A 23,081-nucleotide genomic window follows, 5' to 3' on the forward strand; every position below is an offset into this window, starting at 1 on the left:
TACAATGAATACCTGCAGAATAGGGTATGTAGTAGTAATAGTATTTATTAAGCGCTTACTGTGTGCAAAACACCACTAAGCACTGAGAGAAAAAGTTGAGAACATACACTATAAATTTAGATCCACTCCAGAATCACTGTAAAAGCCATATGAAATTCCTTTATGTGCTGTATTCTGCAAATGATAAAGTGTCTTACGGCAACTTTTTTCATTTAACCTCTCTGTGGCTCAGTTTCCTCGTCTGTAAAATGAGAATAAAGCCTGTGAGCCCTATATGTGACAGGGATTGTGTCCAACCCACTTATCTTGTACCTACTACTCCAGCACTTAGAACAGTGCCTGGCACATAGTTAAGCGCTTAACGAATACCAAAATTAGTAGCAGGAGGAGGAGGAGAAGAAGGAGCAGCATTTATAGAGCATCCACTAGCTAGAGCCCATGTTGATAAATGTAAAGACAAAGACCAAAAGCTATAACTTCTAGTGTATGTTCTCAGCTGTCTAGTTCAGTGCTCTGCTTGATCTGAACACAGTAGGTGCTCAGGAAATACTGTTAATGGCACAGAAAGTTGGGGACATAGAAGGGGCAATGGGGCACCTGGTAGGAAGCAATCAAAGACTAAAAAGAGAAATGGACTGGATAATTTGAGTTTTCCCAGCACCAGGGATGATACTTTTATGAATTATGTCTATATGTTCCTAAAACCCACACTCATTCTATCGTCACAAAAGAATGCACTATTTTTTTTGGAACACATTTATTAAAACAGAACATTGTGCTAAAAATATCTGGAAGTAAATTTGAGTGGATGCTTGATAAGCAGTCGCCTTTTAAAAACCTCTTCCTCTTTAGGTTTTCTTTTTTCAGGATACTGTAGACCCAATATTCTTGCAGTACTGCTTGCACTTTTCACCTTCCCTTGTGAAACCATATCACTTACTAGTATTTACTCTGTCCTCAAAAATACATACTATTGAATAACATTTAAAACAATAAAATTTTGAGGACTGTGATGAAAATACCTAAAACACTTTTGGCTTACCAAAACTTCTATAGAAATACAGAATAAAAACTATTAAAATTTCATTTAAAGAAGAGCACCCTTCCTTCACACGATTTAGAAACAAGATGTCACCATGACTTGAAAATTGAAAGCCACAACTGAAATGGGAATGGTCTTTTTGCTATATTTATATAAACTGACTTTGCTGGAAGATTTGGATTTGTCAGGAGTAACTTAAATTAGAAACACAAAGGGAGTGAAGTCCCACCAAGTAGAAAAAAAAAAGACAGGCAAATAAGTTACAGGAGAGCATCTGTTTCATCCCCAAAAGTATTTTGGGCCTAACATTTGGGTGTGTTGTAAAATACTGGGCCCCACACGTGTGTGTGTGCACGTTTCACGGGCCTTTTAGAAATTACACTGCTTTTCTCGCCTTTCTAGCAGCAATAAATTCAAAACTACTTTTAAGATTTCTGTTCCAAGATATTAATTAGAAACAAAACAAAAACCAGACAGTGGCGATTCAGGTCTCAAATGGGTAAAGATTAACTGAAACGACCATCTGGAGAACTACCACTGAGTGGCTGAGGGTAGTCGATGTGGCCATGAGCCATGAAAAAAGGAGCTGCATGTAGCAATGGGAAAGTGAGGAAGGGACCTGGGTCAGATACTGCAAAAGAACTCAGCCCTTGCCCCTTCCCCCACCACTTCCCAATCAGACTGGTGACCCCACTGCCAAGGGCTGGGCTATAGGGAGCTCGACTATATGAAGTTATCAATTACCAGGTGGGTACCTTATGGAAACTAGCCACCCATTCCATGTCTATACCCCTGGGAGAGGTGGAAGGAGGTGGCACAGACCCGAGGAAGCCAGCCAACCAGCTGCCCGGCAGCGGGGAAGCCATCTCTGTGGGAATTCTTGCAGCCCTATAGGAGCGGGAAAATTTTGGCTCAGCTCCTGGCCGGGGGCTGGATTTCAGCAACTCCTACTATGCTTTTCAGGTGGTTCTCTCCACCCACTGTCAATTTTTACTGCCCCCCTTGAAAGTGACACATTGTCCTTACCAATCAGTTCTCACTGAATAAGATCAGTCTGTTTCCTGCAGTGCAGGTTAAGGATATTGATAAGAGATGCAGGAATTTTTATTGTTTCGAAGTTTGGAGGGTATGGATTAACCCCTTTTGTATGGTGCTGATATCAAAATCATTTGCCACTTTTTAACAGGCAAATGGTGCACCTCTACTGTACGTTAGGATTTTGGGGCAGCTGAATATGAAACTCAGCCACCATCTAGGGCAGGATTAAGAATTCCAATCACCTTCCAAGGAGTAAATTGTACTAAATGCCTTTACGAATAAAACACCTCATAACTGGATGATGGTCATATCCTTACTTAAAAAACAAAACCCCAAACAACAAATCCCACTTCCACATATCACATCCTAAACTGAATTAACTCTGAAAATATGAATGTGGATCTACTCTGTGTAGTCCTAAAATAATTTCTTCTAAAATATGCATTCCAAAAGGAGCCTTTTTCTATATTTACCACTGAGTCCAAAATGACAAAAACATTAACAAACATTGCACATATAGGTCTAATAACTAGTTCACACAGACCAAATAAATAGGAAAATAGTAACTCTATGTGCTTTGTTCAATAAATAAATTTAAACATAAACTACTTCAATACATAAATAGAACTTTACACATCCAAAAATCAGTATATATAAAATAGACCTCCAAAAGTTTCAATGACCAGTGAAACAATTAAACTATGTTACAATCTGCAACTGGAATGAAATTTCAATTTAGAAATAGTTGATACTGTATTATAATAAAGTTTAAATTTAACAAATCAAATTTCAGATACCAGTACAGGGACTTTCTGAGAAAGGTTTCAGTTGTTTCAGTTCTAGAATAAATATAAGATGGGGGGCGGGGTTTATTTGACTGTAAAAGGGAATGGGGTCTAGTTAAAGAAAGTTATTCACAATAACTGACAGATTTACCTGGTCTGCTATTATATGGTTAGATGTAAGTATTGGAAATAAAAGGGTCAGATTCCCACTGTCTCCTGAGTACCACCTCAAAGAATAAGGGTATCTTCTTGTAGTCATTTTATTGAGTTGGGTTTTCAGCCATTTTAGCTCTGGGAGAAACCCAAGAAGCATTTTTTATAAGGTAAATCATATTTTTACAAATTGCTTTTAAGTGTGGCAGAGACCAACCATAAATGCTGCCTTTACAGGAAAGTGAGAAAGGTAGGTAGGTGGAAATCGAGGGGGGGGTGAGGGAGGGGGAAGCCAAAGAGTGACAGTAATTGCCTCAGGGCCCCAGAGGTGTGCCAGGGGACAAATGTGCAATACTTTGTGGCATGCACCCCGTGTGCAAATGTTTTACTCTTGGCAAGGCATGCTTGAGCAGTAGTCAGGTTGTATGAGGGAAACTTTGAGCCTCTTTCACTTACAGAGCCATCTGAGAAAAACTGTTTATCCTTAAAGCTTGCAACAGAAGTACATAGCTCTTTCTGTTTTAAAGCACTTCAACTAGATTCTTCCGCTCAATCCCTTTATACACCAGGTCGGATACTCATTAGCCTTATAAGCCAAATAGTCGTCTCATCCTTAAATCTTTATCCCATCAATAGGTTTTGGCATCTGACTTTCAGGAAGAATTTCTTTAATGTAGTTCAGGTGGAAAGTGGCCTTAAAGTCCCTCACACATAAATAGTAAATGAACCTACCACTCATATTGAACACAATTCTATTATATTTTGTGCCTCAGGGAAACTTCCTATGTACAATGGTTTCCTTGTTCCCAAGGCTGCATTTTAAATCAAGTCTAAGTTTTTGCTGTGGAAAGCCCTCTACTGATAATCTTTTTTAAAAAAATGCAGAACATGTTAAATGTATAAGTGGTTAATAATTACTTCTGTTGTTCAGTAATACTTATGGTCCATTTTTTCGATTTGTGCTTTTTGTTCCTGTCGATGGGTAGTTGCAGCCCAAAATGTTATTTTTTTGAGTACTTGTTGCAGAAGATTGGAAGGTAAGAAAGATATCTGATTTCCCAATATGATAGCATTTTTACCTATGCAGTCGAGGCATAACCTGCAACAAATATCAGCATTTACTAAGACATACACTCAGAAAATAACACAGTAAGAAGAGTCTACAAATTATTTTTTAAAATAAATGGAACTGAAACAACATTTTTGAAAAGCCACCTGTGGTCATTTGTCTCCATCTCATTTGGAACATGTTGTGCTGAGTATTTCAACAGGAACAAGAAAAATCTTTTATGTCATATTAAAATTCCTGTAAATAACTTATATAAATCTGATGGATGCATAAAAATACATGTGACTGGAAAATTAAATGTGTATCATGCATAACACTTTGTGAGTAAAAAATTTAAACTAAAATTCCAAAACTGATAAAACTCTCAAGCCTCAATTTCAAATGAGATGGCTGTGAGACAAAAAAATTAATTACTAATATCTGTTCTTTTGAAATATACCCATGTAGGTCTGCTGAAATATTCGTCAACCCACATAATTTTGATAAAGAGTGACACCTGGAAGTTGACATCTTCCTTCACATGTCCATGTAATCTTTCCTCCCACTGTGGCTGAGGAGGGGGGAGGTTTGGATAAATGTGTCGGTGTGCAACTGGGGAGAATAAGGTCTGCAAAAGGTGCAGAGGAAAATGAAGGCTTTCCCTTAATGTCCATATCCCCTCAAAATTTATAAACTCTTCTCTATTCGTTGTGGATGAAAAACACTTCGACCATAAAATCAAGGGAATTAATACTGCATGCTATACCCTTTGATGCAGATGTAAAACATTAACTTACCTGAGAAGTGAGTATGGCTGAGTTTGAAAAATTATTAAATCATTACAGTGGCCCTATTCAAGCACAAGAGAGAAAAATCTGAAATTAGGAAGAGAGTTAAGTAGGCACACCGTTTTTTCTTAGTTTGTCAGGAGCACAGAAAAACATGATCGATTATAAACTTTTTTGGATGATAGAAATAACTGTAATGGAAATAACAAGTCTTCCAGTCACCAAACATCTAGGTACAGGCATTAGACAACTGGGTGGTGAGCTCTAAGAAGGGACTCTTTAGGACATTTAAATCAACTGACTACATTTACTGGGTGCCCACAGTACACAGAGCATTATATTAAGAGCTTGTCACCACCATATTCTATTTCAACAATAATCTGTTGAGGGCTCAGAGTTTGAGCATAACTAGCTTTATGTATAACTACAAATCACTAGGCCAAAAATTAAATTCCAACTCACTGATTACTTTGTTTGTCACCAGTTAACCCCTTTTGAAAGCTACCTACTCTAAATAAAGAATGACAAAACACTGTATTTGTTTGAGGGATTAAACAGCAAGCTCCGGGAACATCTGCCTGACTTCTGTGGAATGAAATTCTCAACTGTAGTACTACATTTTTTTTTTTTTGGTTGAACTGCAAGCTAAGTGTTAGTTCAAAAGTGTTATATACAAAATGGCCCAAGAAAAGAAAATGTACATACGGTGTCCATGTAAAGCAAATCATCTTTACTCCCACCAAACACCAATACTTCATTTTCTTTTCCCAGACAGGCTGTGTGCCATAACCTGAAAGTGAAAATTATGAGTCAATTTCAGTAAAAAGGGTCATGGGGCATCACAAATAAAACAAAACTAATTTATGAAAGTCCCAAACATTAGAATTTGTGTAGCAAAATATATAGTTCCATGACAATTAACATCAATCTTAAGTGATTTCTCTACACTTGATCATATTTTCAAAGTTAAACTGAAAAACCATATAAAAACATCAGTAAGTTTGTAATTCAAAACAGCTTATTAAACTAAATATATGAGTCCTTACAAAAAGGTCTGGATCATATAATGTGATTTCTTATACCCCCAAAGAATAAAAAACAAACCAAAAAATGAGCAAATTTCACACTATTAGCAAAATTAATGTTTACAAAGTTTTTTTTTTAAATACTATTTCAAGAGATACCAAAATTTGGCAAAAAAAAGTCTTCAATATTAAATTTCAATTTCCTCAGTTTCAAGAGGGAAAAAATAAATCAGTGATTTTGTCTTGAGAAGACTTGATTTTTTTAAAAGACTACAATGATATGGCTAAGCAAGTCCTTAAGATATAACATAAGAAATGAAATTATGACAAAGCTTATTTTAGATCACTCCCTTTTTTGCCATGTGTGCACCCTTGGGTCATGAGTGCACACTGTGCCATTAATGTACTCTGGGGTTGTGAGCGTATACTATATGCCACGAGTGGATGCTGGGAAAATGTACAAAATACTGGGAAAATGCTTCCCTTAAATGCTCGGCCAAGAGCTCAGTGAGAGACTGTAATCTCCTTGTGGTTAGGGAACGCATTTACAAACTCTGCTGTATTGTACCCTCTAAAGCGCTTAATACAGTTCTCTGCCCACAGAGAGCGCTCAATAATTACCACTCATTGATTGATTACCAGTATACTCTGGGAAAACATACAAGAAACTGGGGAAGATGTTTCCCTCAAATATCAGGCATAAGTATTTGAGACCCCCCCCAAGGTAAAACTGGATCTTTAGAGTTTTATTTGAGGAAACTAGATATGTTTGAAATGACCCCAAGAGAAAAACTGGCACAGATTCAACGCAGTTGTTAAACTTAATTCTTAATTTTTCATTAAAAAATAATTTCATTAAATAGTCACTATTCTCCTTACACTAAACTGTATCCCACCTTTTCTCTTCCTCACCTCATACCTGAAGATAGATCTGTCTCTTATCTGCCTTAGGAAAACTCTGGCCTGGACTTGATGATCGCAGCACACTGGAAAGCCTTTCCTGACTTGACTTTGGTGACATTCTAGCTTGCAACCTGATGTTTTTCCTACAGACTGATAATGTATGTACTTTCACAGCTGCTCTAACTTATCACCTAAATATTCTAATAAAGCATATTATTTGCATAAATCAACCGAATTACAATCAATCTTTTTATACAGGTCTTCTACTTTACGATTATATAGATACAAGGTCTACTGCTCTAGTGAACATACAAAATAATCTCTGGTGCAAATATTTTCAAAACAAAAACATCTATTTCCATCACAAATTTGGTTTTCTTTGCATGATAAAATTTCAAAATATAAATCACCATTACAAATATACTCAAGAAATGATAACGTGGCTCATTTTAACCATGTTATATGAATGAAAAACACTGTAGAAGTTACACGTTCATATTTAACCAATTTATCACCGCCCTTGAATGTGCCTTCTATTTAGAACATACGCAGTCTCTTTGTTCGGGTAAATGCCTAACCCTGTGATTGGCTCAGAGGGTTAACTCCCAAGCAGCAAGTGGGTGAAATTAGGCAATTATGAAGCAGAGAAGGAGTGAGCAGAATGAGAAAGCTATTAGGAGAGAGGTGGGGGTAGTGACACTAAGAGAAGCAGAGGTGGGTATAGAGAATGGGAGAGAGGCAGAAACTGGGAAAATAAAAAGGTGAGGGTGGCTGAAGGTAGTCAAGTGCTTCTAGAACTGGGTGGTATGAGAAGTGGGTTTGGGAAAAAGAACATTCAGGAATGGCCAGTGTGTGGATGCTAGGAGAACTCAATGGAATGAAGTTTGAGTAGAGGCGATGGAGAGTCCCTAGGATTGACAAAGAAAGGGGAAGAGAGATGAAGGTCTAGGGCTGGCAATGGTGGATCCGGAAAAATACAGGAGGAGATAATAGGAATAGTAGGACGCGTAGGAGTATTAGCAGTCTTAGAGCTCGTTGTGGGCAGGGAATGTGTCTATATATTGTTGCACGATTGTTGCAATAAGCACAATTAAATGAATGAATGCAATGCAAAAAGGGACTTACACGCTAATAGGGTAGACAAACATAAAACCAGTGTGTAAACAGAATAAGTAAAATTGAATGGACAATAAAACACACATATAACACACAAGTATTATATGTCAATACATGTGGGCAAGAGGCACCTAAAGGGCTGATAATATTCAAGATCCTGATAATTATTTCTAGGAAGGCCAAGCTGGAAATTTAGGAGGACTTTGTAGGTGGGATGATTAATCATGTAGTAAGCACACAAAAAAACCCAGTGATTCACAGATTGATAGAGAATGATTCATACTGAAAACGCAAAACAATTCTAACATTTACATAGTTGCTATGTTGAATTTAAAAAAACCTACACAAATGTCTTCCAGATTTTAATATAAAGATAAAACTTGTCCCCTTATTCAAATAGAAGGAATTTCAATTAAAATTTTTTTGTACTATAAAAAGAGTATAATATTGCTTCTATAATTTTTCATCTCAAATCATTTGATTCAGTTTATGTATTGTTCAGGTAATCATCTGCTATCATATAGTTCATATAAATTAACTAATAAAAATAATATAATTTACTTTTCACACTAAGTGTAATTTGGACGTAAATCTCCAGATTGATTACACCGAGGCCCTTTTGTTGGATCAAATTACCTCTCCCCCCTCAAAATACTCAATGGTAGCAATTTCTCAAGAATGAGAATTCTTTTTCTTACCCAATATGCTATTTGAGAATCCATCCAGGACTAACAGGCTAATCAGTTATATGCAAGGCTGCTGGAATTGGGGCAATATTTCCATGGAAGAAGGAAGTTTAAAGCCTTCTCATCTTGGTGCTCCCACCCTTCCCATCTCTTCATTGAATGGTTTATATACAACTATGTAACAGTATGACCGATTTCACCTTGTACCCTTATGCCTTCAAAGAAAAAACTATCCAATTACTTCCAAAGGAAACATGAAAAAGAGCATTCTGGAATAAGGCTAAGTGGCATAAAAATACTTCCTATAATGGAATATAAATGAGTAATCCAGTTAATTCATCAAGTAACATCAAGTTGATATCAAAAGCATCAATACTGTTCTTTTTCTCTAGCAGATACTCTGAATGAGGGGCTCATTTAAGCACTTTTAAAACATCCGAATATTTCATTATTTGCTAATTCATTAATCATACCTGGGCTTAGTTTTAGGCAAATGTGTAAGTTGTCTCCATCCATTTACTGTGACATTGTGAATCCACCCATCACCTGCAAATAAGTAGAAAGTTTTAGAAAACTCTTCTAAAGTAAGATTCTTCGATTTCTACTCCTCTGATTTCCTCCTACCCTGCCACATTTTGTGTCAGTTGGTACACTACTGCTCTAGAGAATTGTATGGTAAACTCTGTGGTCTGTTAGAACAAATGTATCCCAAAAGGTGAGCAATTTACTCCCAACATTACATGTGAACCACTGTAATCAGATCATTGTAAGAGGTCCCAATATGTGGAAAAAGTCTTCTTTGGAAAATATTTTTAGCTACTTGAATTTCAGTTAAACATCTGTCTTACCTGAAAAAACTACTTTTACAGTATTTCAAGAAGTGAGGACATCTATGTTTATCTTCAGTTCCTCCTGCTGCCATAACATTTCAGTTAGAGAAATATTTGTATTTCTCACTGCTAACAGGAACAATAATTTAGTCCAATTGGATACTTTCTTCCCTCATAATTCTGGAGCGTGAAGGTATATAGGAAGCTCACCTTCAACACATCTCATTTTCAGAGCCTTCTGGGAATGGCACTCAGAACTTCCAAACCACAGCATAACATCAAGAACTGCATCAAATGCTAGAAATCTAGTATTCAAACCTTACCTCACCCTGAAGCTGGGAAAAAACAAACAAAAAATCTCTCTCCTGACAGATGAGTCACTAATACACTAAAGATAGGCATTCATCCCTTAGGGCTATAACTGAGAAAAAAAAAAGGAGACTGGGAAATGAAAAAAGGGGGAGATCTTACTGGTACGTGTGGCATTAGAAAACTGAGGAATGGGAACTGAAAACAAGGGTAGGGGACAAAAGACAGATTTCCCATGGATGGTAAAGCGGTCGTGCTGCAAGTGGAGCCCAAACTTTAGATGAAATACTTTACTTACTTAGAGGGATATTCTCGGCACTTAGCCCACCAAATAGAAAAAGCTGATCATCAGCTATTGGTGTCAGAGTGTGCCACGATCGATGTTTTGGTTTCTCTCCACTGATATGAATTCTAGATAGAACAAAATACTGAAATTTGAAAACAAGGCTATCACCATGTTAGCCTACGGAAAGAGTTTGGATTACCTTCTGCTTCAAAAATATATTGTAAAATTGGTATCCCACGTTACGCTACAGTACTGTATAAATACTTTCATTTGATTTCCAGCTTGAATGACAACTGGCCTCTCATTAAAGTGGAAATCCAAGACAAACTGTTTAATAGATATCCTATTCCTGTTGTTTAGAAAACATCATTCTTTAATTCTATAAAATTGTATCCCTTATGCTTTTCATTAATTTCTTTCAGAGTTTACAACTTTTCTTTATTTCTGTACTGTTACATTTTATTCATCCATACCTATTTTCCTAAGATCATCTCTGTATTCCTATTTTTTCTTTTTTGTAATTCTTCTTGAGGTACCTTTCGTTCAAAATAATCACTTACCATTAGATTACAGAGTAATTTCAGTTGATTGTTGTTGTTTTTTTTAAATGGTATTTGTTAAGCACTCACTATGTGCCAGGCACTACTAAGTGCTTGGGTAGATACAAGCGAATCAGGCTGGACACAGTCCACGTCCCACATGGGGCTCACACTTTTTAACCCCCATTTTACAGAGGAGGTAACTGAGACACAGAGAAGTTAAGGTCACACAGCAGACAAGTGGTGGAACCAGGATGAGAAACCAGGTCCTTCTGACTCCCTGCCCATGCTTTTTCTACTAGGCCATGCTGCTTCTCAGTAATATTAAAACATTTCTAATCTCAGTACCAACTTCTGGGGACTGTAAATATGTAAAACTGCAATGTTAAAGACACATAAGCAGAAGGTCCAGATACAACATAATTTTACTTTGGAAGAGGCCAGTGGTAAACTTTGTTATAAAGATGTCCAAAATATTTTATTAGATGACACCATAGGAGAAAAGAAAACAATTTAGCAGTAAGTTTAATTATATTTAAAAAATCATTAGCTCATAAATATAGTCAATCCTATTTTTTAGAAAAGGATCTTTAAAAGCATTCTGACTACATACCATTCCTACCATATTACGGGCATTCAGTCACTATTCTACAAAGGGGCTGCTAATTATAAATACATTTCCTTACCTAGAAACTTAGTTATTATTAGGTTACATGCTTACCTTCCAGACCAAGTCCAAGTATCTAAGTTCAGACAGTGCAAATCATTCATTCTAGTTTGCTAAAATAAAATATTAACGTTAAATCAGACATGAAACACTACTGCGGATTTCAAACATCTCTTCACCTCTCAACTCAATTTTAAGAAATATCATATGTCAAAATAAACATCTTTTTTGGTCAACACTGGTAGCTCTTAGGTCCTATACTAAATTCTAAACTTTACATGAAGAGTTCTACTAAAATAATATTCCTCTCTAGTGGTACCAACTAAAAGGTCTGTAGCTTTTTGACATTGACATTTCATGAGTTGCCCAACCACTCGTCCAGCTGTCACCTATTTGGCAGGTAGTCTAAGAGAAAAGCTAAAGAGCTTTGTGGTGTATGAGAATTAAGCGGTTCCGGGTCCCTCTTCTAAATACTCTATGTATATTATTTTCACTTAAAGATAAGCTCTTAATATTTACCCCACCCTCAGCCCCAAAACACTTATATAAATATAGCCTTACACTCTGCTTCTGTAATTTATTTTAATACCCATCTCCCCCTCTAAACTGTGAGCTCCTCATGGGCAGAGATTGTTTCTAGCTGGTCTATCGTACTGTACTTTACCCAGGTGCAGAGTACAGTGGTCTGCACACAGTAAGGACTCAAATATAGTTGACTGCTTGAATGATTGGAACACAGGTGTTCTCAGAACGCTTGTGTCCTCAGACAGGAGCCTACTACCTCAGTATGGATGATATGGCTCACTTGAGAAATGGAGTACTTTGCAAGCACTAGTGGTCATTTCTCCCTCTAGAACTGCCCCGCCCTCTGCCTTCCCCTCTTGAGGAGGACGCTACTATGATACTCCATGAAGGCCTGCACACACCAAAAAATGTTTATTAAAAATAAACTAACCAGGACACGCCCGCCGAACATGTAGCCCCTATTTCCCAGGACTGCACAAGTGTGAGCTGCTCGAGGTTGTGGTGGAACTCCACTCTGCAAACACAAACACAGAATGTTTTAGATTATTCCCTTGGTTATTCCGACCTTTGGTCAGGGCGAAGGTGAGGAGGAAGGAGGGGAAAGCAGCCTCCCCATCCCCAATGCAGTTACCCCAGCAATATACCACCAACCGAACCTGCCTCCACCCTACTCTACCCATTCCAACTATTTAGGACAGAGCTGGGCTTCCCCCTCCACTGCCCTGGACCCCTATTTAACCCAGGCTCTGTAGAAGTGGAGGCAGGCACACTGTGATGAGCTCACTTGCTCTGGAGGGGATTTGATGTGTTACTGTCCATATTCCCTCCCAGAGCCTCGACTGCCACACTGAGAAAGCGGATCCAATGCATTGATTAGTAACGATCCTTATACTGTACTAAGCACTTAGGGCAGGGCAAGTGCTCTGCACACGGTAAGTGCTCAATAAATACCTTTGATTGATAATTAAAAGTGATTATTAATAATACTCACTATAAATTCGGGTTGAATCCACGTTTGTGTGTTTGTATCAAAAACATGGACATCATTATGCCACCCCCAGAATATCTGTCCTTCCTAAAACGATATTTTCAAAACGTAACCAAAATTATAACAATCCTTCATTTTACATAAAATGATCTCATTTAAATAGGTTTCCAGGTTAAACATGTCAAACTATATTAGAAAAATGAACAGATTAAAATAGCTCTAGAATCAATGAATACATAAATATAACAGATTAAAAACTAGTATACACACTGATTAAATAGGAAGTCATTTTTTTCACAGAAGGGCTTCTACAGAATTCCTATTACTCTCCAAAGCTTTTTTAAACAAATATTTTCACAACAATTCAATCTGCTGGGAGTTAATTGGAAGGTAGAATATTATCTAGGAAATTTGGGGTATATAAACAGTCTCCCCCTGTGGAGGGCTTTTTTCTTGCTTTGCTCCAACCACTGAAGTACGCAGCAGCCTCCTGAGACCAGGGACCGTGAGGGGGTCACCAACTGTGTACATGGCTGACACAGAGTTACTTCACGGATCAACCCTCCCTTTCACTTGATGCCTCACTAACCAACTGCCCATAACCGTTACAAAACATGGCTCGAAGGCCAAAAAGATTGCTCTTCCTTGTTCTAAAAAATTCCACTTTTTATTGCAGAAGGTTTGGGAAGTGATCCCCCAAAGTACTAGCATTATAAATGGAGAAAAAAGAATGGATTTCTGAGAAGAGAATGATCAGGTAAAATAAACAGAAAATGAGCATCCTTAATATTAACAATGAGAGATTTTTCTTTTAAAAAAATTGGCCTTAAATAGATTTAATTTTATGCAAGTAGAATTTTCATCATTTTGAATGATTTAAGAATCCTTTTAAGAACAAGTTAAAAATGAAGGTTTTTTATAAAAAACAAAACACAAAACCAGTGAGAAATCTCTTACCCAAGATGCATCATGAACATCAAAACAATCATGGAGTTCAGAGTGTTTCCTACATCCATAGCCACCAAAATATATTAACCTATAATTTTTTAAAAAAGCAATCTAAATGTTAATTAATTCATCAAAATAAAGAATATATTCAAATAGATATTTTGTTACATAGGCCCTTTTATTCTCTAAATTTATTGATCTTGAGTCTCACTTATTTTGAAGGGAGCTGTTTAAGACAAAGGGGTTGAAGGCACACACAGATCCACTACATATAGTTATTTCAGCTTTATCACAAATCTATACTAGCCTGGCATCTAAATGTGCCAGGCACTGTACTAAGTGCTGGAACTAAATCAAGCTCCAAACAGTGAATTTATCTGCCATCCAGAACAGGGTCCAAGAAACTGTAAAAGATCAACTCTTGAGAAAGCAATCAAGTAAAAGCTTCATTACCTAGAAAATATTTCCTTTACATTTTCCCTCCCATTAGGTTGAAACTGGATTGTGAAAAACCAAATAATCTGAAGGACTGAGAATATCATCCATTCAGGCAGTCGATCATATTTATTAAGCAATTACTCTGTGCAGAACACTGTACTAAGTGCTTGGGAGAGTACAATGGAATAATAATGTTGGTATTTAAGCGCTTACTCCCTGCCCACAACGAGCTTAAAGTCCAGAGGATATATATGTTATATCCAACGATAATAATAATTATGGTATTTGTTAAGCACTTACTATGTGCCAGTCACTGTACTAAGCCCTGGAACCATACTAAATCAAGCTCCAAACAGTGAAGCATGTGCCAATATTGCAGAACGTCATTATACTAAAATCCATTTTTGCCCAGAAGGAGAACTATCACATAATGATACTGACCTTGCCAGATTTTAAAGCCTAAAATAAACAAATGAAAACATTTACATGGGAATCTATGCTATAACCAGTATGTATTGCATTTCCTTTACAAAGGAAGGAAACAAAGGCACTTGAACACATATTTGTGTGAATATCTTGGGATGGAAAAGGCACTTGTAAACTCCATCACCTTGCACTTTTTTTGAAGTTTATAAGCTTACTTTACATCAAAGTCTCACCTCTAATTGGGTTTAAAAAAAAAATAAGAGGAGCAGATGGTGGAGGTGGCTGATGAAGATGCGATGGTAAGTAGGGAATGGCAGCAAGCTGGATGTTTGGAGAACTGCACCATCGACAGAATAGTCAGTGCTAGCACAATGCATGTGTTTATTATTCCTTTTAAAGTTAAGGAGAACATGCATTTCTCTGTTCCACAGCAGATAGTTATCCCACCTTTTAGTGGAACTGCGTTGACCGCAATGGCTGAACTCCCCTCTGCCCCAAGACGTAGGTTTATGGTTATATGCAAAGCGTAGGGAGAGATCCTTTGGCATTGGACTGGCATATGGAAGTTGATCCCTATGTGGCATAAAGTTGGGAGAGTTGGCAAAAGGCAGGTAAAAAGCCAAAGTCTTGGGGAAACCAGGAAAAACTTACCTTGATAAGAAAAAAACAAACTAAACCCAGCAGCTCATTGACTCAAGGCAATAAGAGCACATGGACAGGATTCAGGACTGAAGGCTATATGCACATTTTTTGATATGTAAAGGGAATAAAAGAAAATTGTTTGGGCCAGAAGAAAACTAGAAGCAAGCCATACACAAAGGGATCAGATCCATTAGAACCAAATGCCCCTCCCTAGGCCTGTTGCAATAAAAGAAGTGAAGAAAATCCTATCTTGCTTCAGAAATAATAATTATCATGAAACTAGAGATAACTTGAAGCTCCTCTCCAGGAATGTAGCAATCAGTGGGAATTAATAATTAATTAATGTACTATCAGAGGTCTGAAACCAGAAAGAGAGCATGGATGATTAGCATAAACATAATCTCAGCAGATTTTAGGGCATAGGAAAGAGGTCATGATTTGTCTTGTTTTTGGAAAGGAATCTCATTGCATTTAGAGTAACGGAACAAGAATTTGCTAGTGCTGTTTCCACCTTGACAGTGCCATTCCAACTTTATCCTTTCTTTGTTAGGAAATGTCATGTGAAATTCACAGTGCTTGAGGGCAGGGAGAGGAAAAAAAATCCATTTCACCATTAAGGTGCAATTATAATTAATTCTGAGAATTAGATAATTACCAGTATTACCTGTCCTTATATACCCAGCAGGAGAGTTTGTCACGTGGTGTAGGTGGATTTCCTTTAAAGTTACTAATTTTTTGCCACACGTACGTTCCATCAGTTGTCCGTAAATTAACAAAATACAGCTTGAAGGAAAAAAAGAAACCATGGTAGAAGACAGGCAGCCCATTGAAAAATCAAATAGGAAAGAGAAAGCATTTATAATGAGCATAGTAAGCTGAGGTGCCCATTTTTCCAATAGTGAACTAATAAAAAGGAACCATTAAAATGAGAATACTTTTTCTCTCTGGAAACAGAAATGATAGGTGAAATAAAATACGCTTATTCTCATTCCATTCTTAGCCCCATATATAATTTTAGTGGGTAGGTAATTTATACTGAAGCCACTGGGGATTATTTGTAGGACAGTTCAAACACTCTAAATCCAGAAAAGAAAAGTGTTACCACATACTTTAGATACATTTGTTTTAAAATATTCGTAATTCTCTGAGATGAAGCTTCAAATGGGATATTTTATGGAATACATGTCTGAATTTTTAAAAAATGCATTACTCGGTTGCTGTATCCTTTGTCATCATATCCTCCAAATATGTACAGATTTCCATTAATGCAAGCACCACAACTTCCTGACATGGAGGTAGGTAAATCTCCTTCCATTAGCTGCATTGTCCTGCAGAAAAATAATTTGGAACTCATAACTTTCCTTATAGGCAGTGAAAACAACCACCCCTGCCCCAAACACTTTCTTTAGGGACAGTTGTGACTATCCATTTTATTAAATCCAAATACAACTGTACAATACCCTTTGATGCAGCTCTAAGGAGACCTGTGGCCTAACCAGCATAAATGTAGTTATAGAAATCAATATTCTACAGTAAATATTAGTATATATATACTACAATTATATAATTTTATTAAATTTAATGTAGCTTACCACAATCCACTGTCAATTTCATAGATCCATATTTCATCATTTGGCAAATACACTTCATTATCTTCAATGGACTAAAAAAAGTGAAAAGGACATAGATGTCACTTATGGTCAACATACATCACTGTAGTAGGAAAATAAAATGACAAAATTATTTCTAATGTTATTTAGCTCAAAGAATAATAGACACTATATATGATACAGAATCAGACCCAGCTTCTCTCATGAGAGTTTCCAGTTTTAATCAGAAGGCAAGAAAGGAGAAGAGACCAGCATCTTTAGGAGGCAGAATCATTTTGAATGTCTACCAAAGTCAAATTCAGGGATCTTAAGAATGTTTCTGAGGGGAAAATCTTGAAGAGGGAACTCTAAAAGGGGGAGACGCAGCTTTGGCCTTAGGATATGATACGGAATGAACAGTAAAGCATAAATAAGAGAAAGAGGACCAGAAAAGGGAATATTCTCCCACCTCCTCCATCTCTACATCTCTCCATTTTCTCCCTAGTCTTCTCCCCTTTCTTTCCCTTTATCCTCGTCAACTCAGCCTCTATTAAGTTGCTGTCCCCATTCAACTCTGAGTATCGTTAAAGAAATAAGAGAAACTGATTTGGGACAAGGAGATGTCCTGCACTGAAAGTCAAGGCATAAAGTACGTGAAAAACCTAAAGAACAAACTAAATATGTGAATAAAGTGGCTTCTGAAAAGGAATAAACATCAGGAGTACAATTTGAATCAGTGGAGAGAAGACAGGAGGATAGCAAACAGAACACCATAACCTCATTGTGGGCAGGGAATGTGTCTGTTTATTGTTGTATTGTACTTTCCCAAGCGCTCAGTATAGTGCTCAGCATACAGTAAGCACTCAATAAATACGACTAAATGAAGAATGTGGCACCTAGCAAACAATAAAGGAGTGGCTCTTGTCAAGAAGAAAATTTGTAAGGACTGTATGAGAAGGAAGCAAAAGCGAAAACAATACCAGTGCTGCAGACAACAAACCTGTCAGCACCATGATTTGTGTAGGGTTGTTGGGATTGTTGGACTGCAGTGGACTTGGACTCTTCAGCCCCACATGCACCCAGTGATGAATTTCACCATTAGTGGTGTCTTCTTTGACTCTGAAGGACAACAATAAATACTCACAGGCAAGTCAAAAATAATGACCCTCTGGGGCACTTCTACTTTGCTTTCAAACCAATGTTTGCAGACAATTGTTGTCAGGTTTTTTTTCCAAAAATATCATTTGTTCTTTTTTAATCCCCCCTCAATTTTATCTGTTTTTGAAAAATTCCCAGCCACCCCCCCCCACAAAAAAAGTTAAAATGAGAGACCCTACATATAACATTTTAATGAGAAAATTACTGTTTGTGTTTCCTCTGAAATTTTACTTTAGGAGGTAGATGTCGCTAAATTAAATAGGTCCGTATTTAAAATTATAAGTTTAAAATGGCTAGTTTTAATTTTTAGAGCTTTACTGCGCTAGAAACTTCTGACCACTGGTTTTACGAGACTATCATCCACAACTTCTCAGCTTGCACTCATCATTTCTCCTAAGGTAAACAGCTCACTGTTTCATTCCTAACTCTCCCGCCTGATTCCCTATCATGCCTTCCTCCTGTCTGGATCTCTCTCCTGCGACCACAACTCCCCCATCTTCAGAGTTCTCTGGAGAACCCACCTCATTCATTCAATAGTTGACTCTGCACTTATGTTTATACACCTTCCTTTAGCACATTCTCAATTCATAGTAACTTATACTTATCTTCTGCTACCCATAGCTGAAATGCTGTATCTTTCTGTTGTCTCAATAATTTCTTTATGGCTCGTGACTATCAGCTGTCCCAATTAGATTGCATCCTCCATATGGGTAGGGACAGTGCATCTTATTGAATTGTATTTTCCCAAGCACTCAGTACACAGCTTTGACCAAACTGACTGAAGGTGTATATGATGGTTCCTTAGATTTGGATGTCTTACTGCTTAAGAAATATGGAAAAATAGGATTTGATTCACAGTTAATTGCTGTGGTATCTGTAAAGAACATACGCTGTGCTAAGCACTGTATTAACCACTGAGGTAGATACAAGATTGTCAGGTCCCATGTCTAAGTAGGGAGAGCAAGTACTGAATCCCCACTTTGCAGATGAGGGAACTGGCTCAAAGACAATTTAAGCGACTTGCCCAAGGTCACACAGCAGGCAAATGACAGAGCTGGGGTTAGAACCCAGGGGCTCTGACCCAGGCCTATGCTCTTCCACTAGGCCGAGCTGCTTCCAGTTAGTTGCCAACAGTGTGAAACAGTACAAAAAGGCACCCTATATGAGTTGAGATATTAAGTAACAAGATGTAATGTTAAGAGTGTGATGATAGATGGAATCCCCATCATAAATGACAGATTAGCCTCAATCAAGTCATGAAGACTTCATGACCAAGAAACTGGGTGAAGAAATTGATTATAGCATTAGTAATTTCTGCAGTGCCATTCTTATGACATTCCTGCTGAGGCAACGCAAGAAGTGAGTAGGCAGGCAGGGGGAAGCACATTGTGACCTAGATGCAAAACTTTTATGTTCAAAACCTACTTACAACCAAAGCGACTGCAGGATAGCACTGATGCCACGGTGCCACCGTGAAAATCAGCTGGTGGTTGCCAGAACAGCTACCTTGGTAACGGTTTCGGTCTTTGCCGCCCACGTTAGTCAGCTATTTTCAGGATTCCCGTTGGGCTTGTTCTCCAAGTGACATGCTCTGGGTCGTCCTTTGGTCAGACCCCTTCCCCTCCTTCCCTGAAGTCTCACATTTCCTCCTGCCTTCAGGACATCTCTACTTGGCTGTCCTGTTGGCACCTCAAACTTAAGGTACCCAAAACGGAATTCCTTATCATCCCCCCCCCCCAACCCCATCCTCCCCCTGACTTTCCCATCCCTGTTGACAGCACCACTCTCCTTTCTGAATCATAAGCCTTCAACCTCGGCGTTAGTCTCGACTCATCTCTCTCATTCAACCCACATATCCAATCTGTCACTAAATCCTGTCGGTTCAATTTTCAGAACGTCACCAAAATCCATGCTTTCCTCTCCATTCAAGCTGTTAACAGGTTAATCCAAGGATTTATCTTATTTCAACTTGATTACTGCATCAGGCTCCTTGCTGACCTTCCTGCCTCCTGTCTCTCCCCACTCCAGTCCATAATTCATTCTGTTGCCCAGATTATTTTTCTACAAAAATATTGTCCGTGTTCCCCTACTCAAGAACCTCCAGTGGTTGCCAATCCATTCATATTTATTGAGTGTTTACTTTGTGCAAAGCCCTAAACTAGACACTTGGGAGAGTACAGTATAACAACAGACAGATTTCTGCCCACAACAAGCTCAGAGTCTAGAGGGGGAGACAGACATTAATGCAAACAAAAAATAAATTACAGATCTATACATATTTGCTGTGGGGATGGGAGGGAGGATGAATGAAGGAGCAAGTAACGGTGCAGAAGGGAGTGGGAGAAGAGGAGAGGAGGGCTTTGGGAAGGCTTCTTGGAGGAGATGTGCCTTCAATAAGGTTTTGAAGAGGGGGAAAGCAATTATCTGTCTGAGGAGGGAGGGCATTTCAGGCCAGAGGTAGGATGTGGGCGAGAGGTTAGCGGAGAGATAGATGAGACAGCGGTACAGTGAGAAGGTGAGCATTAGAGGAAAGAAGTGTGCACGCAGGTCGTAGTAGGAGAGTAGCGAAGTAAAGTAGGAGGGGGCAAGGTGATTAAGTGCTTTAAAGCCAGTGGTGAAGAGTTAAACATAAACTCCTTACCATAGGCTCTATCTAAAGCACTCGATCACCTTGCCCACTCCTACCTTAAGCAGCCACATTTTGCTCCTCTAATGCCAGTGTACTCACTGTACTTCGATCTTGTCTACCTCACCACTGACCTCTTGCCCACATCCTGCCTCTGGCTTGGAACACCCTCCCCCTTCATATCTGACAGATGATTACTCTCCCCACCTTCAAAACCTTACTGAAGGCACGTCTCCTCTGAGAGGCCTTCCCCGACTGAGTCCTCATTTCCTTTTCCCCAGCTCCCTTTTGTGTCACTCTTGCACTTGGATTTGCACTCTTGATTCACCCCTTCTTCAGTCCCACAGCATGTACATCTCTGCAATTTCTGTACATTAATGTCTGTCTCCCCCTCTAAACCGTAAGCTCACTGTGGGCAGGGAATCTGTCTACCAACTCTGTTATACTGCATTCTCACAAGTGCTTAGCACAGAACTCTGCTCACAGTAAGTGCTCAATAAATACGATTAACTGACTGACTAGTGTAGGGGGGGAAGGTGGAGAAGAGGTAGGGGGACTGACAGCGGAAAGGGCGTTTTGTGGCTAGTGCTGTCAGGAGGGGCAAGAGGAAAAATTAAGGGTCAAGGGCACGGGGCAGGGCAGAAACTGGGGGGGCACGGTCAGTGGTGATGGGGCAGTTAGGGCTACTAGGTGGGGAGGACCATGAGGACCGACAGGGGGAAGAAAAAGTCGTTGAGGGGGGCATTTGGACCCCGGCAGACCTATGGCCCATGGGGGGACTTTTCATTCATTCATTCACTCATTCAATCGTATTTACTGAGCACTTACTGTGTGCAGAACACTGGACTAAGCGCTTGCAATGGACAATTGGGCAACGGAGAGAGACAATCCCTGCCCAACAACGGGCTCACAGTCTAAAAGGGGGAGACAGTCAGGAAAACAAAACAAGTAAACAGGCATCAATACCATCACAAGAGATCAATAGAATTACAGATATATATAGCGTGGCTCAATGGAAAGAGCATAGGCTGGAGAGTCAGAGATCATGGGTTCAAATCCCGGCTCCGCTACTTGTCAGCTGTGTGACTATGGGCAAGTCACTTAACTTCTCTGGGCCTGAGTTCCCTCATCTGTAAAATGGGGATGAAGACTCTGAGCCCCACGTGGGACAACATGATCGCCTTGTATCCCCCCCAGCGCTTAGACCAGTGCTTTGCACATAGTAAGCACTTAACAAGTGCCATCATTATTATTATTAATAAAAGAGTATTAAGATATAGAAATGTAGACAAGTGCTTTGGGAAGGGGAAGGGGGTGGAGCAGAGGGAGGGAGGGGGGGCAGAGGGGACTTTTGAGGGAAGGCGTCCCCGCCTCCTGAGAAGGGAGGGAGGGAAGAGAGGCGAAGGGGGGCTCGTCCACCTTGGTGGCCCTATGGACCTTTGCAGGAAGGTGTCCGGGCCTCCTGAAGAGGTGAACGAAGGGCAGTGGTTGGAGGTCACGGACAGTGGGGATGGGCACGTCCACCTTAGTGGGCCTCGAATAATAATATGTTGGTATTTGTTAAGCGCTTACTATGTGCCGAGCACTGTTCTAAGCGCTGGGGTAGATACAGAGTAATCAGGTTGCCCCACCTGAGGCTCACAGTTAATCCCCATTTTACAGATGAGGTCACTGAGGCCCAGAGAAGTGAAGTGACTTGCCCAGAGTCACACGGCTGACAAGTGGCAGAGCCGGGATTCGAACTCATGACCTCTGACTCCCAAGCCCGGGCTCTTTCCACTGAGCCACGCTGCTTCCCATACCCGTGAAGGGACCTGTGTTCTCCCCCGATTAGACTGTAAGCCCGTCAAAGGGCAGGGACCGTCTCTGTTATCGATCTGTCCATTCCAAGCGCTTAGTCCAGTGCTCCGCACCTAGTAAGCGCTCAATAAATACGACTGAATGAATGTTTAGACCGGGAGCCGGTCGTTGGGCAGGGACTGTCTCTCTCTGTTGCCCAACTGTCCATTCCAAGCGCTTAGTCCAAGGAGGCGCTCGATAAATACTACTGAGGGAGGGACGGACGAAGGGAAGGAGGAAGGGCAGCGGTGGGCACTTGGACGCCGGCGGCCCCCTCGGCCCGTGAGGGGGAACGGTCAGGGCCGGTATCCGGGCCTCCCGAGGAGACCCAGCGCTTGGTAGAGTGCTCTGCACATAGTCAGCAGCGCTCAATAAATACTACTGAATGAATGAGACGGACGGAGGGAAGAGGCAGAGGGTGCGCGGCGCGCGCTCCTTCCCTCCCTCCCTCGGTCCTGGCGCCGCTTCGCGGGGGGACAAGGTCGCGGCTCCGCTCCGCCCTCCCGGCCCGGTCCTTACCACGTAGCCCCCCCAGACGTAGAGGAAATTCCCGTCCACCACGGCGCAGTGTCCGCTCCGCTCCTCGGCCACGCAGAACCGCCGGTCCTGGGCCGCCATCGCCGCTCCAACGCCCTCACGTCCGGGCCTCAGCCGCCCCGACCCCGCCAGCGGCCGGCGGGCGGACGG

At 39.8% G+C, this 23,081-nt stretch overlaps 1 protein-coding gene across 1 annotated transcript; it reads right to left on the reverse strand.

Annotated features, from left to right (window-relative positions):
- Positions 1 to 740: 740 nt before the first annotated feature.
- Positions 741 to 23,067, reverse strand: KLHDC1 (kelch domain containing 1). The gene is made up of 13 exons (XM_029078711.2): positions 22,914 to 23,067; positions 16,775 to 16,845; positions 16,393 to 16,510; positions 15,847 to 15,965; positions 13,686 to 13,764; positions 12,732 to 12,815; positions 12,171 to 12,254; positions 11,270 to 11,328; positions 10,022 to 10,134; positions 9,058 to 9,130; positions 5,560 to 5,644; positions 4,864 to 4,916; positions 741 to 4,117 (listed from the first exon to the last, which is right to left on the reverse strand). Exons 1-13 carry the CDS (start codon positions 23,010 to 23,012, stop codon positions 3,946 to 3,948), a joined length of 1,209 nt encoding a protein of 402 aa, XP_028934544.1. The 5' UTR covers positions 23,013 to 23,067; the 3' UTR covers positions 741 to 3,945.
- Positions 23,068 to 23,081: the final 14 nt, after the last annotated feature.

This window comes from Ornithorhynchus anatinus, chromosome 14 (assembly GCF_004115215.2).
Source record: "Ornithorhynchus anatinus isolate Pmale09 chromosome 14, mOrnAna1.pri.v4, whole genome shotgun sequence".
NCBI lineage: Eukaryota > Metazoa > Chordata > Mammalia > Monotremata > Ornithorhynchidae > Ornithorhynchus > Ornithorhynchus anatinus.

Bases quoted from the DNA above. Each gene is read 5' to 3' on its own strand.
- KLHDC1 (XM_029078711.2), bottom strand. From the start codon at position 23,012: ATGGCGGCCCAGGACCGGCGGTTCTGCGTGGCCGAGGAGCGGAGCGGA. The intron at 10,135-11,269 runs GTAAGCATGTAA...TGTTCTATCTAG, and splicing joins ACTTGGACTTGGTCTGGAAG to AATTCATATCAGTGGAGAGA. The intron at 9,131-10,021 runs GTAAGTAAAGTA...ACTTATTTGCAG, and splicing joins TGCCGAGAATATCCCTCTAA to GTGATGGGTGGATTCACAAT.